The following is a 14777-nucleotide window of genomic DNA, read 5'->3' on the forward strand; positions in this document are numbered from 1 at the left end:
AATACCAATGAGTGTCCCGCAAAGAGACTATAAATACTAAGAAATTTTAGTTCTTCTATGATCAAGAAAAAATAAAACCATTCTTGTACTTCTCAGAGAGAATTAAAAAGTGAGAAAATACCTGAAGACCTATTGTGTGTGTGTGTGTGTGTGTGTTGGTCATTCAATCGTGTCTGACTGTTTGTGACCCTATGGATTGTTGCCTGCCAGGCTCCTCTGTCCTTGGGATTCTCCAGGCAAGAATACTGGAGTGGGTTGCCATGCCCTCCTGCAGGGGATCTTTCTGGCCCAGGGATGGAACTCTGGTATTATGCATTGCAGGCAGATTCTTTACTGTATGAGCCACCAGGGAAGACTTCTATAGTAATATTTCTCAATTTAAAAACAAAACCTAAAAACAAAAAAAAAACCCCTAACAACCAAAAAAACCTAGGTCCAGGTAACCACCACCTACTAAATACACACACACACACACACACACACACACACACACACACACACACACGTCCGAGTTCTACAAGGGAAGGTGTTTTAGACGAGCCTTTAGCAGCTTAGCTTTCTTTCCCCCTGGGTTGCCCTCAAGTTCAGATCCCACCTGAACAGGTAAACTCTGCGGGGTGCGCAGCTTGCTCGTCAGATCTGAGCGCTAATCAAGCAACCCTGGAAGCAACCAGAGACTCGGTTGTTCTTAAAAAAAACCAACAGGAATCCCAGTGCCCTGGACTGAATTAAGTGTGTCTGACGCGAGCCAGGCTCGCTGCGCTATTTATAGCCCCCGGCCAGGGCACCACTACCGCCCCCGCGACAGCGTGGGCCGCTGCGACTAGGCAACACGCACCCGGCGTGGAACCTGCACCCCGCATTCAAGTCCCACACCCGCACCCCTACTGCCCTAAGCAAGCGGGCGGGAGGTGCGGGGTGGGGGGTGGGGGACGTGGAGCCACAACTTGGCCGGGGAGAAGCAGGCGGATGCGGGTGTGGAATGCGGGAGTTCGGCGTGTGAACTAGTGGCGGGAAGCGGGATGCGGGTGTAGGATGCGGGGTGCCAGAGTGGGATGTGTGATGTGTGATGTGCGCGGGGCCGGGCGGGGCGGGGCGCGGGGCCCTGGCGCTCGGTGTAGGATGGGGGGTGCGAGTGTGGGATGTGGGGTGTGGGCGGGGGATGGGGCGGGGCGCGGGGCGGGGCGCGGGGCCCGGGCGCGGGGCGCAGCGCGGGGCGCGGGGATGGCGCCGGGGCGGGGAGCCCGGGTGGCCGGGCGCACGCGTCGAGCCGAGCGCACGGAGACGGGGTGTCCAGCAGAGCGGCCCGAGCCCTGCCCGCGGGAGAAGCGACCGGGTCGGCGCGGCGGGTAAGCGTGGGCTGCGGGCTGCCCCTCAGGGTCCTGGCAAGTTTGGGAGCAGCGGGCAGGTCGGCGCGACTTGGGCACTCCCTGGGGAACTCTGGAGCTTGGCGCGGCGATGGCTTTTTCGGGGTGTGGGGGGTGGCCGGCGATGGCGTCAGACCTTTCCCTGGGCTGCGCCCCTGTGGCGCCGGCACTCCCGCGGGGCGCGCGCCGCTCTTCCCCAAGGTCTTGGCTCGCCTGCGCTCCTTTAAGAAACTCTCTGAAAGTTTTTTTAAAGACAGACTGGCTCTGAGCGCCTCGGCCTCGTTTGTTGCCGCGTGTACGCGTGGCGGCGGGTTTCAGCAGAATTTGCAGCGAGTGGGCTGGTCCCGCGTCTGCGCTCTTCGGGCAGCGCTCTGGGGCTGCGGACGCGGGCACGTGCTCGCTGTCCGGCCGGGTGAGACCCTTCCATCCCGGTGGGCAGACCCCTCGGTCCAGAGCAGCTGCGACACGGACTTCAGCGACCAGGGCAGTCCGCCAGGGTTTGCTTAATCAAGGTTTCGCCCAAATGTGCCATTTAAAAATGTTCATATGCCAACAGCAGGGGAGTGGATGGTGCTTTGGTTCTTAATCACCCAAGAATTCAAAATGATGGTTTATGACATGTGCTTCACTTCGCTGGCAGGCCTTCCGGGTGCTGGGAAATGTATTGCAAATCAGACATTAAGAGATTAGAGTGGAAAACGGACTTATTTCCCGAAGGTCAGTGTATTCAAAGTAAACCTCAGCTAATCTGGCGCCGATTCCACTGGTTCAGCAGTTTGGTTCTTGCCGAGATAAGCATCTGTTGAGGGCAGTGCACGTGTTTTGTAGTGAAAAGTAATTCACAGAAACTTTACAACTGTAACAGATTAGACAATGCTGTTCGTGTCAACCAGCAAATGCTAACTGGCGTAAAGCTGCCTTATAATAATGGCGTGTAACAGGATTTCATTGTTGGCCAACGAGAAAGAGAATTTTGACATAATTTCTTTGAATGTTCTTACATTTTGTGTTCATTTTCTTAACTAAGATAACTTTTACCCTGCACATTTGAAACTTTAAAATAATTATAGTCACAGCCATTTTACACAGTCTCACATGAGTCAAGAATTTAAATCTAATTTGCCGCTCACTTGTTACCATTACTTGAACACACATCTAACACAGAATAAATAGGACATACATGTCTTTAGGACTTTACCTCAGTACAGCACATAAATATATCAATAAGCACATAGTCTTTGTAATGTACTAAAATATTCCCAGAACATTCTATACAGTGTGAAGGCCTTTGAGGTTGCCCAGGGTCCGTATGGGAAAAAATTCAGCCAAACTCAGTTGCCGTCTTAGTGTACTCCCTCTTTCTCCCTGTACTGTGTCAGGTCTCCCCACCCTCCAAGGCCATGCCCAGGGCTGTGTAACACGTGTGGTGCTACCTTTTGAGCAGTGTGACAAGCATGCCTTTCCTGCTGTCTGAGAGGGTGGACTGGATCTGGATTATTTTGGTCACTCCATGTGTAGCACAGTCCCACACATGTAATAAGCATTTGATAAATATTTACTAACTTAAAGAGGGCAAAAAATCCAATACCTGCATCCCTAAATAGCATACACGTCTCTAAAAACACTATGTTTTTGCAATTTCAATGTAATTCTTAAAAGCAATAAAATAGCAATAGATTTTCATGTTACTTTTCATTCCTACACTGGTGGAAAATTTATCTTGAGACCTAGATTAGTACTATGATGCTTGCTTTTTCGAAGAAGGCAATGGCACCCCACTCAGCACTCTTGCCTGGAAAATCCCATGGACGGAGGAGCCTGGTGGGCCACAGTCCATGGGGTTGCTAAGAGTCTGACAGGACTGAGCGACTTCACTTTCACGCAATGGAGAAGGAAATGGCAACCCACTCCAGTGGGCTGCCATCTATGGGGTCGCACAGAGTCGGACACGACTGAAGCGACTTAGCAGCAGCAGCAGCAGCAGCTTGCTTTTTGGGATCTCTGCGTCTTCAAAAGTGTGACACTAACGGTTCATGTAAGGTTTCTGCATTCTTACATGTTCTTTAATTTGAAGTTTGTGGCTTGCTTTAAGTTTCCTGTTAACAGACTATTGATAAATGATGCTTAATGTAAAAATCACTTAATTTTTTTCATTCAGATCACATGATTAGCTCCTGAATGCTCATCTGTTCATGAAACTCCATTTCCTCTTAGTTTTATAATGAATCTTTTATTCTAGAACAGAGAAGAGAGTTCTGCTTTGTACTAATAGAAATAGATTCAAATAAGAAAATTCAGATTCTATTTATACTATATAAATTATTATTTCTGCAGAACATATAAAACATTTTGACAGATGTAATTTGTGTCTGTAATATAAATGGGACAATAAAATGCCATAATTATAAGGCTGTGCATTTTGTTCACTAAGCAAGAATAAAGATAATACCTGAATTTGCTTTAAAATGACAATTCCAATTTATATGATGAGGTAGCTGGCTGTTGTTAGCAATAAAAAATATTTGACAATTTTAGACATTCTGGACTGGAAGAAAAGAGCAAAGCCTAAAACATACCCTAACCCATGTTTCTACACATTTCTTTTAAAGTGTGGTAGAAACAGCTCAAAAGGCACCTGTTGTCATCTGGACCATGTGCCTGGTGCTTAATCCCATGAGGTCACGTGGACAGGGACCCAGAGCAGAAAGTCAGGAGTTCTTGTGCCAACTTCAGCCCTGCATGCTATGCAACCTCAGGGAAATCACAGAACCTCTCTGGGCATCCATTTTCTGATCTGTAAAGTGAGGATGACAGTAGGGCCACTTCTAAGGTCCTTCCAGCTCTAAGATGCTGCGATTCCATGTTCCTTTCATCGATTATGAATAAGATTCCTGAAAGGTGTCACTGGGATTTACATAGGGAAATTACCTTTTAACTGCATTCATGAGGTCACTGTCTGGTGTACTATTGAGACATGCTGACCTTGTGTTTCAGGCATGATGAGCTGCTCAGAACACAGGAAGCTGTCACACCCTATAGTTTCCTTGATTGTTATTTACTCTTGGCCCAAACCAGCCTTCAGAAGGTTGTGCACTGCCATGAGGGAGACAACTTTTTTTCCCACTATTCAGTTATTAAAACTGTGAGGGCTAATGTTGAAGTACATTAAAAGTAACACATCATTACTGCTGCTGCTGCTGCTGCTGCTAAGTCGCTTCAGTCGTGTCCGACTCTGTGCGACCCCATAGACAGCAGCCCACTGGAGTGGGTTGCCATTTCCTTCTCCAATGCATGAAAGTGAAAAATGAAAGTGAAGTCGCTCAGTCATGTCTGACTCTTAGCGACCTCATGGACTGCAGCCTACCAGGCTCCTCCGTCCATGGGATTTTCTAGGCAAGAGTGCTTAGTGGCGTGCCATTGCCTTCTCCGAACACATCACTAAAATGTCTAAATAAAATGTTTGAGTGAGTGAAAATCACTAATGGTGTTCTTAGGTCTTTCGCAGAGTTCATTCTAGAAATGTGCAACATGGTTTAATAAAGGACGGGAGGAGGTGACGAGGCAGTGGGCAGGGGACTGTTTGAAGGGCTTGGAGAGGGTGCCCAGCGTGGCATGAATAGCCTTGGAAGACAGTCATGTTTCTAATTTCACTGCAGACTATCTACGTTTTCTGTCAACTGAACTGAAGCACGACCAGCTGGTAACTTTCTAGCTTAATATTAGAATTCTAATTGTGGAACTGTTATGTGATACTCCTATCTGGAGGGAATATTTATTTTATTCAAGTATTTTAAGAAAAAATACTATGGCTAAAACCTTAAGTGTACTTTTAATTTTGCCATTCCTGAATATACAAGCTTGAAGACATTTGTTCTTTAACATAGTTGTTTAAATTGCTTTTGACTTAAAATTAGCTCTCACTAAGTTTGTATGTTACAGAAGGTCAAAAACAAAGACTAGTGAGTCCTTCCCTTTGACTAAAAATCAAAGTGTCACCCATATTTACCTTCACCAAATAAAGATTTAGGAGCATGATTTTTTGCATATTCATAAGTAATTAAATTCTGTGAAAGAGAAGATGTGAGAATAATAATAGTAATACATGGATGGCAGGAACTATTATAAATGTTTTCATATATTCTTAATGAATAAATAAGATAATGAAATTAAAATATGAATTTAAAACAGTTTCATGTTTCTGGAGATTTTTTATTTGACAGTAAAATATACAATCCTAGAAATGCTTTAGAATCACTAATAAAGAAGCTGGAAAGTTAGTGTTTTATAATTCCACTAAATCAGTCAGTTCTGGATGAGAGTGATATTTCCTGCCAGAGCTTCAGATTATTGAAAAGTTAAATTTCCATTTAAAATTAGGAAGGGAAACCCCTGGATATAATAAGAAATAATTTTACACTAAGGTGAAGGATACTCTTAAATTGCATATGTGTCATTTACAAAGCCATCAGTAAACACTAAAATCTTCATTATCTATTTAAAAGATCCTTAGGAGTTTTTGGTAGATGTATTCTATGTATTGTGAATACGGTATACATGATAAGACATTGGAAAAAATAACAAACTCTCACTTTTTTCAAGCATATCAAAATTGATTCTTTATTAAAAGAAACACTTCTAGCAAGACTAATACTTTAACAGCCTCAAACAATATTTGGAACCAAACAAAGGAATCTAACTACAGATATCATGGAGTCTTCGCATCATAAGAAAATACCATTAATAATTTTATGCCAATAAATTTGAAACTTGGATGAAATGGAAAATTCTCTAAAAGATATAAATGATCAAAAATGTCTTTAGCAAACCTACTTCTGTTAATAACAGTTAATGAGATTGAATTTGTGATCTAGTCCTCCCAACCACTCAAAATAAACAAAAAGACTTTAGGCCCAAGAGCTTTCATGGGACATTCTTTTTTTTTTTTTTTTTAGATAAGAAGTAGATTTATTCAGATTCAGAGAGAAGCACACTCCAGAGACAGAGTGTGGGCCATCACAGAGGGTGAGTGCGGCCTATTGGACATTTTTATACAAGCTTTTTACACAGAGAATTTTAAAATAACTTTCTTTTCAAAATCCAATGACAGTACAAAAAAACAATAAGATCAATCTCAAGTATGAACAAACCATAATCTAAAATAAAGTTGTAGCCAGTTTAATTTGATCATATATTAAAGTCATGACCCAAAAGATGCTTCACCATCTAAAAGTCACCATAGATGCAGAGAAAAAAGTATTCCACCAAATCCAATATTCATTCATGATTTAGAAAACAAAGCAAAGACTGAAGGAAAATTTCTCCACCTGATACAAGTTGAAACATCACACTCAATGATAAAACTTCAGAAGCATCATTTTCAGATTGAAACCAGGGAAAATGTCACCATTCAACATTGTACCAGAAGTCCAAGCCAATGCAAGAAGACAAGAAAAAGAAAAAACAGGGATTCAAATTAGAAGAGGAAGAGACACATCTCTCCTAAAGAGGATAGGATTCTGCGTCTTTCACAGAAAATCCAAAGGAATCTCCTGACTGGTCCATCTAGGAGGGGCTTTCTGCCAGGTTGCTGAATACAAGATCAATATACAGAAATAAGGTTCCTGCTGCTGCTGCTGCTGCTAAGTCACTTCAGTCGTGTCCGACTCTGTGCAACCCCATAGATGGCAGCCCTCCAGGCTCCTCTGTCCCTGGGATTTTCCAAGCAAGAGTACTGGAGTGGGTTACCGTTGCTTTCTCGGAATAAGGTTCCTAGGTACCGATAACAACTACTCAGAAATTATAATGAAGACAACTATTTAGAATGAAGAATTAGAACAACTACAAAGTTATCTCAGAATAAGTCTAACAAAAGATGTGTAAGACCTTTTGGGACAGCATCCTAATGGCATAAAGATGCTCTTCATCTATGGAGCAGTAGTGCTCAGCAGTGGGAGTACTAGATTGTACAGAGGTAAATTTGATTCATCTGTGAATTCCATGCAATTCCAATCAAAACTGTGTCTCAGATTTTTGTGGAACTTGACAAGTTCTGCCTAAACTTCATATGCAAGAAATAAAAATAAACTGTTGTGACAAATATGAAGAATGAAGCTGGAGGACTTGTCTTTTGAAGCATGAAGTGTGTCTGCAGCCACTACCACTGGGTGTCCTGCCTCTTGCTGTGGTCAGTCCCTTTCTTCTGGAGAACAAGTGTCCCGTTAGTCAGTGTGAAACTTTGGAGGTTTGGCTTTTTCCTCTTTCATGCTTGTCTCTGTGGTTGATCTTTTCTGTGCAGGCTCTTACAGGCCTGGCTTCCATCTTGCTCTTGGGATTCCAAAGCTATGTGTTGGGGTCATCTCCAAAGAGCAGAAGAAGAATGAATCTTTTGTTATTTTAAGAAACTTATTTTCAGTTCTATTTCCTCTTTAAAGAGTCAGACCAAAATTATAAAAAGGTGTGATAAGTATGATAAAGGTGGTGCTAGAGGTAAAGTGAAGAGGACGTAAAAAGCCTCTTGATAAAAGTGAAAGAGGAGAGTGAAAAAGTTGGCTTAAAGTTCAACATTCAGAAAACTAAGATCATGGCATCTGGTCCCATCACTTCATGGGAAATAGATGGGGAAACAGTGGAAACAGCGTCAGACTTTATTTTTGGGGGCTCCAAAATCACTGCAGATGGTGACTGCAGCCATGAAATTAAAAGACACTTACTCCTTGGACGAAAAGTTATGACCAACCTAGATAGCATATTGAAAAGCAGAGACATTCCTTTGCCAACGAAGGTCCTTCTAGTCAAGGCTATGGTTTTTCCAGTGGTCACGTATGGATGTGAGAGTTGGACTGTGAAGAAAGCTGAGCGCCGAAGAATTGATGCTTTTGAACTGTGGTGTTGGAGAAGACTCGAGAGTCCCTTGGACTGCAAGGAGATCCAACCAGTCCATTCTGAAGGAGATCAGCCCTGGGATTTCTTGGGAAGAAATGATGCTAAAGCTGAAACTCCAGTACTTTGGCCACCTCATGTGAAGAGTTGACTCATTGGAAAAGACTCTGATGCTGGGAGGGATTGGGGAAAGGAGGAGAAGGGGACGACAGAGGATGAGATGGCTGGATGGCATCACTGACTCGATGGACGTGAGTCAGAGTGAACTCCGGGAGTTGGTGATGGACAGGGAGGCCTGGCATGCTGCAATTCATGGGGTCGCAAAGAGTCAGACACGACTGATCGACTGAACTGAACTGAACTGAGAGGTAAAGAACCCGCCTGCCAATGCAGGAGACATAAGAGATGCAAGCTCAGTCCTGGGTTGGGAAGATCCCCTGGAGGAGGGCATGGCAACCCACTCTAGTGTTCTTGCCTGGAGAATCCCATGGACACAGGAGCCCGGCAGGCTATGGTCCATAGGGTCACAAACAGTTGGACACGACTGAAGCGACATAGCATGCATTGTTGTTCAGTTGCTCAGTCATGTCTGACTGTTTGTGACCCCATGGACTGCAGCACCCCAGGCTTCCCTGTCCTTCACCATCTCCTGGAGTTTGCTTAAACTGAAGTCCATTGAGTCGGTGATGTCCATTGTGTCAATATGCATGCAGGTACATAATACCATAGTCTAGGTTTCTTGGCATCTAGAAATTACTGTCTTAAGTGTGAGAGCTGGAAACAGGCATGTAAAATATGAAAAAAAAAAGCGAAAGAAACAGTCTTTCCAATGGCTAAAAAGATAACCAGATAAGCCCACTTTTCACTATACCAAGCCCACTTTTCATGGCCTACCAAGTCCTTTTAGCTTTGTACCAAGTCAGGGATTGCAAAAAAATAGCATTAGGGCCACCACTGCCCATGCCAAACCCTGGCAAACCCTGGCAAACGTTACTAGTTAAACATAGAACTCTCTGGTTTAGCCTGTACGTCAGTATCCAGATCCTACTTGTGGTGTTCCAGAAAATCACAAGAAAACATGGAATGAATATGCCTGGTCATTCTATTGCCTCCAATTTATAAACCAAGTAGGAGTGTTTCTAGTGTCAGTCTGTTACAAAAGGGAATCTAGTGCAATGCAAATTGTACATTTTGCTCTTGTTCATTCTCGAGTCTCAACTAAAACTGGCATTTTCAGATGGCCAGCTTATGGTCCTCTGGATGCTGGAGCACCTGGCTTGATCTCCAGCCCCTCTGCACTGCCCTCCCCACCCCCACCCCCGCCCCCGTCCGTCCCCATCCCAGTCCTTAGAGGACTTCCTCAGTGCTGTCTCAGGGCACTGAGGAGGTCCGTGATGACTTGACCTCTAATGCGTGTCTAATAGACATTTCAGGCTGAACGTTCCTAAATAAAACTGATCGTCCTCTGCCCCCGCCCCTCACCCTCCACCCTGTGACCCTCTGCTTTCACCCTTGCCCTGGAGATAGTTCTCAGCACCAGTACCACTGGAAGACATGGGATTGTATCACAGCTGTTCAACCCCCTCCCCCCACCCAGTATCTTCCAAACTCACCTGGAGTCAGAGCCCAGGTTCTGGTCACTGACCATTGTGGTCCACCTGCCTCCCCTTCACCAGATCTCGGACCTGCTCCACCAGTCTCACCCCCACCCTCCACCCCCTCCCCCCACCCGACACCCACTCCCCTCCTCACCTCTACCTCCCACCCCCCTCCCCCTCCCCACTGGGGTCTCCTCTGCTCAGTCCTCATTTGCCCTGCCCAGCAGGCTTGCTCCCCTCTGAGAGCCTTGTTATGCCCGGGTTCTCCTTAAGCCCCGCCTCCTCCACCCCCAGCTCCCGGCTTCTCCAGGGCACCCCGGCTCGACTGCTATGTTCCCACATTGCAAACTCTTCTTCTGCAGCTCAGGGCCTATCCTTGCCTGAAAGACGCCCTCTTGACTCGGGAGAGGAGTCTCATCTCCCTGCAGCTGCCCCGCCCCTCCCCCATCGCCCCCGCCCCCTCCCTCCTCCGGGCGACATGAGCCTCCACCGCCCATCCTCCTCCGGGGAACAGGTTGACAGGTCCCCCTCACCCTCGGGTCTCCAACCCGCCCCACGTGCTCCCCGGGCCTGGCCCGCGGCCGGGTCACTGGAAGGGCGTCCGTGGCCTCCTCGTCGTGAGATCAAAGGGCCTCTTCTCTGCTGCTTCTCCCGGAGTGGACGCCTTAGTCACCGGCTCCCCCGAAGCCCGCCAGCGTCCCCACCTCCGCGGGTCCAGCCCCTCGGGCCATTCTCTGGCCTCCGGCCTCTGGGGGGGCCCTCACAGGTGCGCCACCCCCTCCCCCGCACCTGCTGCCCCACGGGGTCTGGTCTGGGGAAGCTGGGGTTGCTGTTTGACTCTGTACCCCTAAGGTTAGAATTTCCTAGAAGTCACTTTTCCCAGAAGACTCAGGGGAAAATAGTAATACAGATAACAGATAAAACAAGATTTCAGAGCATACGCTCCCTGGAGCACGCGCGGCCCCCACCCAGGGCCCTGCCTCCGTCCAGGCTCAGCCCTGGCCCTCCCCCCGTAGTTGGACCCCCCACTACCCTCCCGGCTGGGAGACCTCTCCAGCTGGTCTCCCTCCAACCGGTCCTTCCGCAGGACACAGGGCCATGAGGCTGCCCCGCCCCAGCACTGCAGCCCGAAGTCCAGCCCAACAGGCGCGGGACACAGGCCCCTTCCTTCGGGAAGGACAGGCTAGGGCCCCGCGCCCAGGGCCCGTCCTCCCTGCGTCTGCACGCACACCAGTCCTGCTCTGTTTCATTTTCACGACGTGTTCTTTTCTGTCCTCCCCGCCACCCATCGACCCTCCTATCACCCGCCGGCCTTCGGCAGTCACCCGAGACCTCACGAGGCCCTTCTTTCTGAACGACACCAGCTGTCAGGTTAGGAATCGGCCCAGCTGTGTGCAGAGCGAGGAGGCCGGGAGTGGGCTGGGGCTTCTCTCAGGCAGTCCTCCTCGTGGCCTGCCGTTGCCTCCCTCCTGCTGGCACCTGTGCAGCATGACCTCTGCTCAGGGCCACAGGTGCTGGGGACAGTTACCAAACCCTCCTCAGGGAGAGACACAGGCATGCTCACAACTGTGCCTGCATCGGTGCACACACACACACACCTGTACTTGCACCCATACATATACATACACACACCTGGACATGTACATACAAACACACCTGTGCCTGCACACATACACATACACCTATACATGTACACACACACCCCCATAATGTACACACAGACCTATACATGTGCGCACACACATGTATATGCACATACATACACCTGTGACTTCACATGTACATACACACAGCTGTACATGTATACACACACCTGTGTCTGCACACATACACACATGCACACCTGTACATGTACACTTTGCATGAACATACACCTGTACATGTGCACACACCTGGACATGCACATACAAACACACCTGTGCTGCACACATACACACACCTGTACATGCACATGTGCATATACACACCTGTACATGCACATACACACACCTGTACATGTACACACACAGCTGTACATGCGCACACACCTGTGCATGTACACACATCTGTACATGCACATACAGACCTGCTCTTGCACGTGTGCATACACACCTATATGTGTGCATACACGCAGCTGTACATGCACACACACTCCTGTGCTTCACATGTACATACACACCTGTATATGTATACACACACCTGTGCCTGCACACACACGTGTACATGTACATACACACCTGCTCCTGCATACCCGCATGGACACTCACAACCTTCCCTGGAGGGTTCCCGCTGGGGAGGGTGAGCACAGCTCCCCATGACAGCATATCCCACGCACATCGGGGCCCAGGGCTGCCCGGGGGCCGTGCCCTCGGCTCGCCTGGCCGGCCTAGGCCTAGTAACGAGCCTGTTCCCCTGCAGGTTAGCAGTCTGAAGCGATGGGCGACTGGAGCTTCCTGGGGAGACTCCTAGAGAACGCCCAGGAGCACTCCACTGTCATCGGCAAGGTCTGGCTGACGGTGCTGTTCATCTTCAGGATTCTGGTGCTGGGGGCCGCGGCCGAAGAGGTGTGGGGGGACGAGCAGTCGGACTTCACCTGCAACACGCAGCAGCCCGGCTGCGAGAACGTGTGCTACGACCGCGCCTTCCCCATCTCGCATGTGCGATTCTGGGTGCTGCAGATCATTTTCGTGTCCACGCCCACGCTCATCTACCTGGGCCACGTGCTGCACCTGGTGCGCATGGAAGAGAAGCGGAAGGAGCGTGAGGAGGAGCCGCCGAAGGCCGCTGGCCCAGAGGGGCACCAGGACCCGGCCCCCGTGCGCGACGACCGCGGCAAGGTGCGCATCGCCGGCGCCCTGCTCCGCACCTACGTCTTCAACATCATCTTCAAGACGCTGTTCGAGGTGGGCTTCATCGCCGGGCAGTACTTCCTGTACGGCTTCCAGCTGAAGCCGCTATACCGCTGCGACCGCTGGCCCTGCCCCAACACGGTGGACTGCTTCATCTCACGGCCCACGGAGAAGACCATCTTCATCCTCTTCATGCTGGCCGTGGCCTGCGTGTCCCTGCTCCTCAACGTGCTGGAGATCTACCACCTGGGCTGGAAGAAGCTGAAACAGGGGATGACCAGCCCCTTCCGCCCGGACACCCCTGGTTCCAGGGCGGGATCCGTAAAGCCGGTGGGGGGGAGCCCCCTCCTCCTGCCCCCCAACTCCGCCCCGCCCGCCGTCACCATCGGGTTCCCGCCCTACTACGCGCCCTCTGCCTCCTCCCTGGGGCAGGCGTCTGCCCCGGGCTACCCCGAGCCTCCCCCGCCCGCGGCCCTGCCCGGGACCCCCGGCACCCCCGGCACCCCCGGCGGCGGCGGCAACCAGGGCCTGCGCGCCCGGGCGCAGAACTGGGCCAACCGTGAGGCCGAGCCGCAGACTTCGTCCAGGAAGACCTCCCCGCCCGCGCCGACGCCGCCTGCAGCCGAGAGCCCCGGGGGTGGCCCCCAACAGTCCCTTCCGGAGGGCGCGGCGGGGAGCTCGGGCGACAGCGACGGGGAGGGGGCGGTGACGGCCGTGGAGCTGCACGCGCCCCCCGAGCCCCCCGCAGACCCCGGCCGGTCCAGCAAGGCCAGTAAGTCCAGCGGCGGCCGGGCCAGGGCCGGCGACTTGGCCATCTAGCAGCGGCCCAGCGTCCAGGCCCAGGGCGCTCACCGGCGGGGGGCGGCCTGGAGGCGGGAGGGGCTGGAGCGGGTGGAGGGGGCGAGCGAGGGTCGGGTCCGTGTGTCAGTGCTTGCTGTTCCTAGCGCTGTGAGGTAGTGAGGGGCGCATCCGAGACGGGAGGGGGCACAGGGGCCGGGGGCCTCCAAAGATTGTCCCAGCAGCCTGCGCGCCCGGAGCCCGGAGGCCTTCCCGGAGATGCTGCGGCCCGGTGGGGGCTGTGGTGTCTGCTGTGGGAAGGCAGAGGGTCTGTGTCACTTCAGGTTGGGGTCAACGGTTTTCCAGCCCTATGCCCCCCGAGGCTTTGGACCGCCCAGCAAGTCTAGAAGCTCTTAGTCTTATCTCTGTTTGAGACTTTAACTTAGAGTTGAATTTCATTTGGGATATTTGCCAAACAGTACTAAAAAAAGATTCCATACAGTCACTGAGTTTCTGACAGGTCTCTGAAGCCCAGGACATCAAACCACACCCTTCATGACAACTGAGGAGCAGCCACCCTCCAGGGGCAGAGATGTGGCGGGCAGGCAGGAGAGCCTGCAAGAGGCGGACCCTTTAGATAAGTTTGAATGGCCAAGGAAACTGAGTAAAAGTGTGACAAGTATGCCTTAGGTATTTATTTTTTAAATGGCATTTTGTGCTTTGATATGAATTGTACAGATATGCCTATTTTTCCCCATTTACTATCTTTCAGGAAAAATGAAGCAAATAGTCCTATTAAAATGGATACTGATCAAAAGAGTGCAAATTTGTCTTTTGCATACTAGTAAAGATTTGAACTTTAAAAGAAATTCTTCGACTTTATGAGTCAGTTAATTACTGTGAAAATGTACCATATACAACTGAAGCCAGCGTTGGAAAATCTCTAAGTGCAGTTCAAATGCTTGAAGTTGTGAAGTTTTTGAATGGGAGGTTAAAAGTTAACTACTGTTGCCAGAAAACTTATTTATACAGATGAATCCATGACCTACATTTTTTTAACAGTACAAAATAAAACTCCTCAAGTCTCCTAACCATTCTTTGTGGGTAGCCTGTTTGCTTTTGGAGGTGTGAGTGACAGTGTCGTGGTTGCACACATGGGTACTGGTTGGGACAGGGCCTTAAGGTGTCCACACTGTTGCTACACTGACTGCAGAGGCAGGTTCTGTGCACCCGTGGCTGGACGACAGCACAGGGTCCCAGTGGCTCCTTGTTTACAAGCTAGTGAACGGTGGTGATGCTGAGCCTGGTGCTTGTCATACCTCACCTCG

The 14777-nt window shown here is 49.5% G+C and overlaps 1 protein-coding gene across 1 annotated transcript; it reads left to right on the forward strand.

Moving 5' to 3' along the window:
• The first annotated feature begins 1264 nt into the window (after nucleotides 1-1264).
• Nucleotides 1265-14268, forward strand: GJA3 (gap junction protein alpha 3). Its single transcript, XM_061435015.1, has 2 exons — nucleotides 1265-1349; nucleotides 12242-14268. The coding sequence occupies exon 2, from the start codon at nucleotides 12259-12261 to the stop codon at nucleotides 13489-13491; it is 1233 nt and encodes a 410-aa protein (XP_061290999.1). The 5' UTR covers nucleotides 1265-1349; nucleotides 12242-12258; the 3' UTR covers nucleotides 13492-14268.
• The last annotated feature ends 509 nt before the right edge of the window (nucleotides 14269-14777 follow it).

This window comes from Bos javanicus, chromosome 12 (assembly GCF_032452875.1).
Source record: "Bos javanicus breed banteng chromosome 12, ARS-OSU_banteng_1.0, whole genome shotgun sequence".
Lineage (NCBI taxonomy): Eukaryota > Metazoa > Chordata > Mammalia > Artiodactyla > Bovidae > Bos > Bos javanicus.

What these genes read in the sequence shown, in the direction of transcription:
- GJA3 (XM_061435015.1), top strand. Translation starts at nt 12,259, where the DNA reads ATGGGCGACTGGAGCTTCCTGGGGAGACTCCTAGAGAACGCCCAGGAG.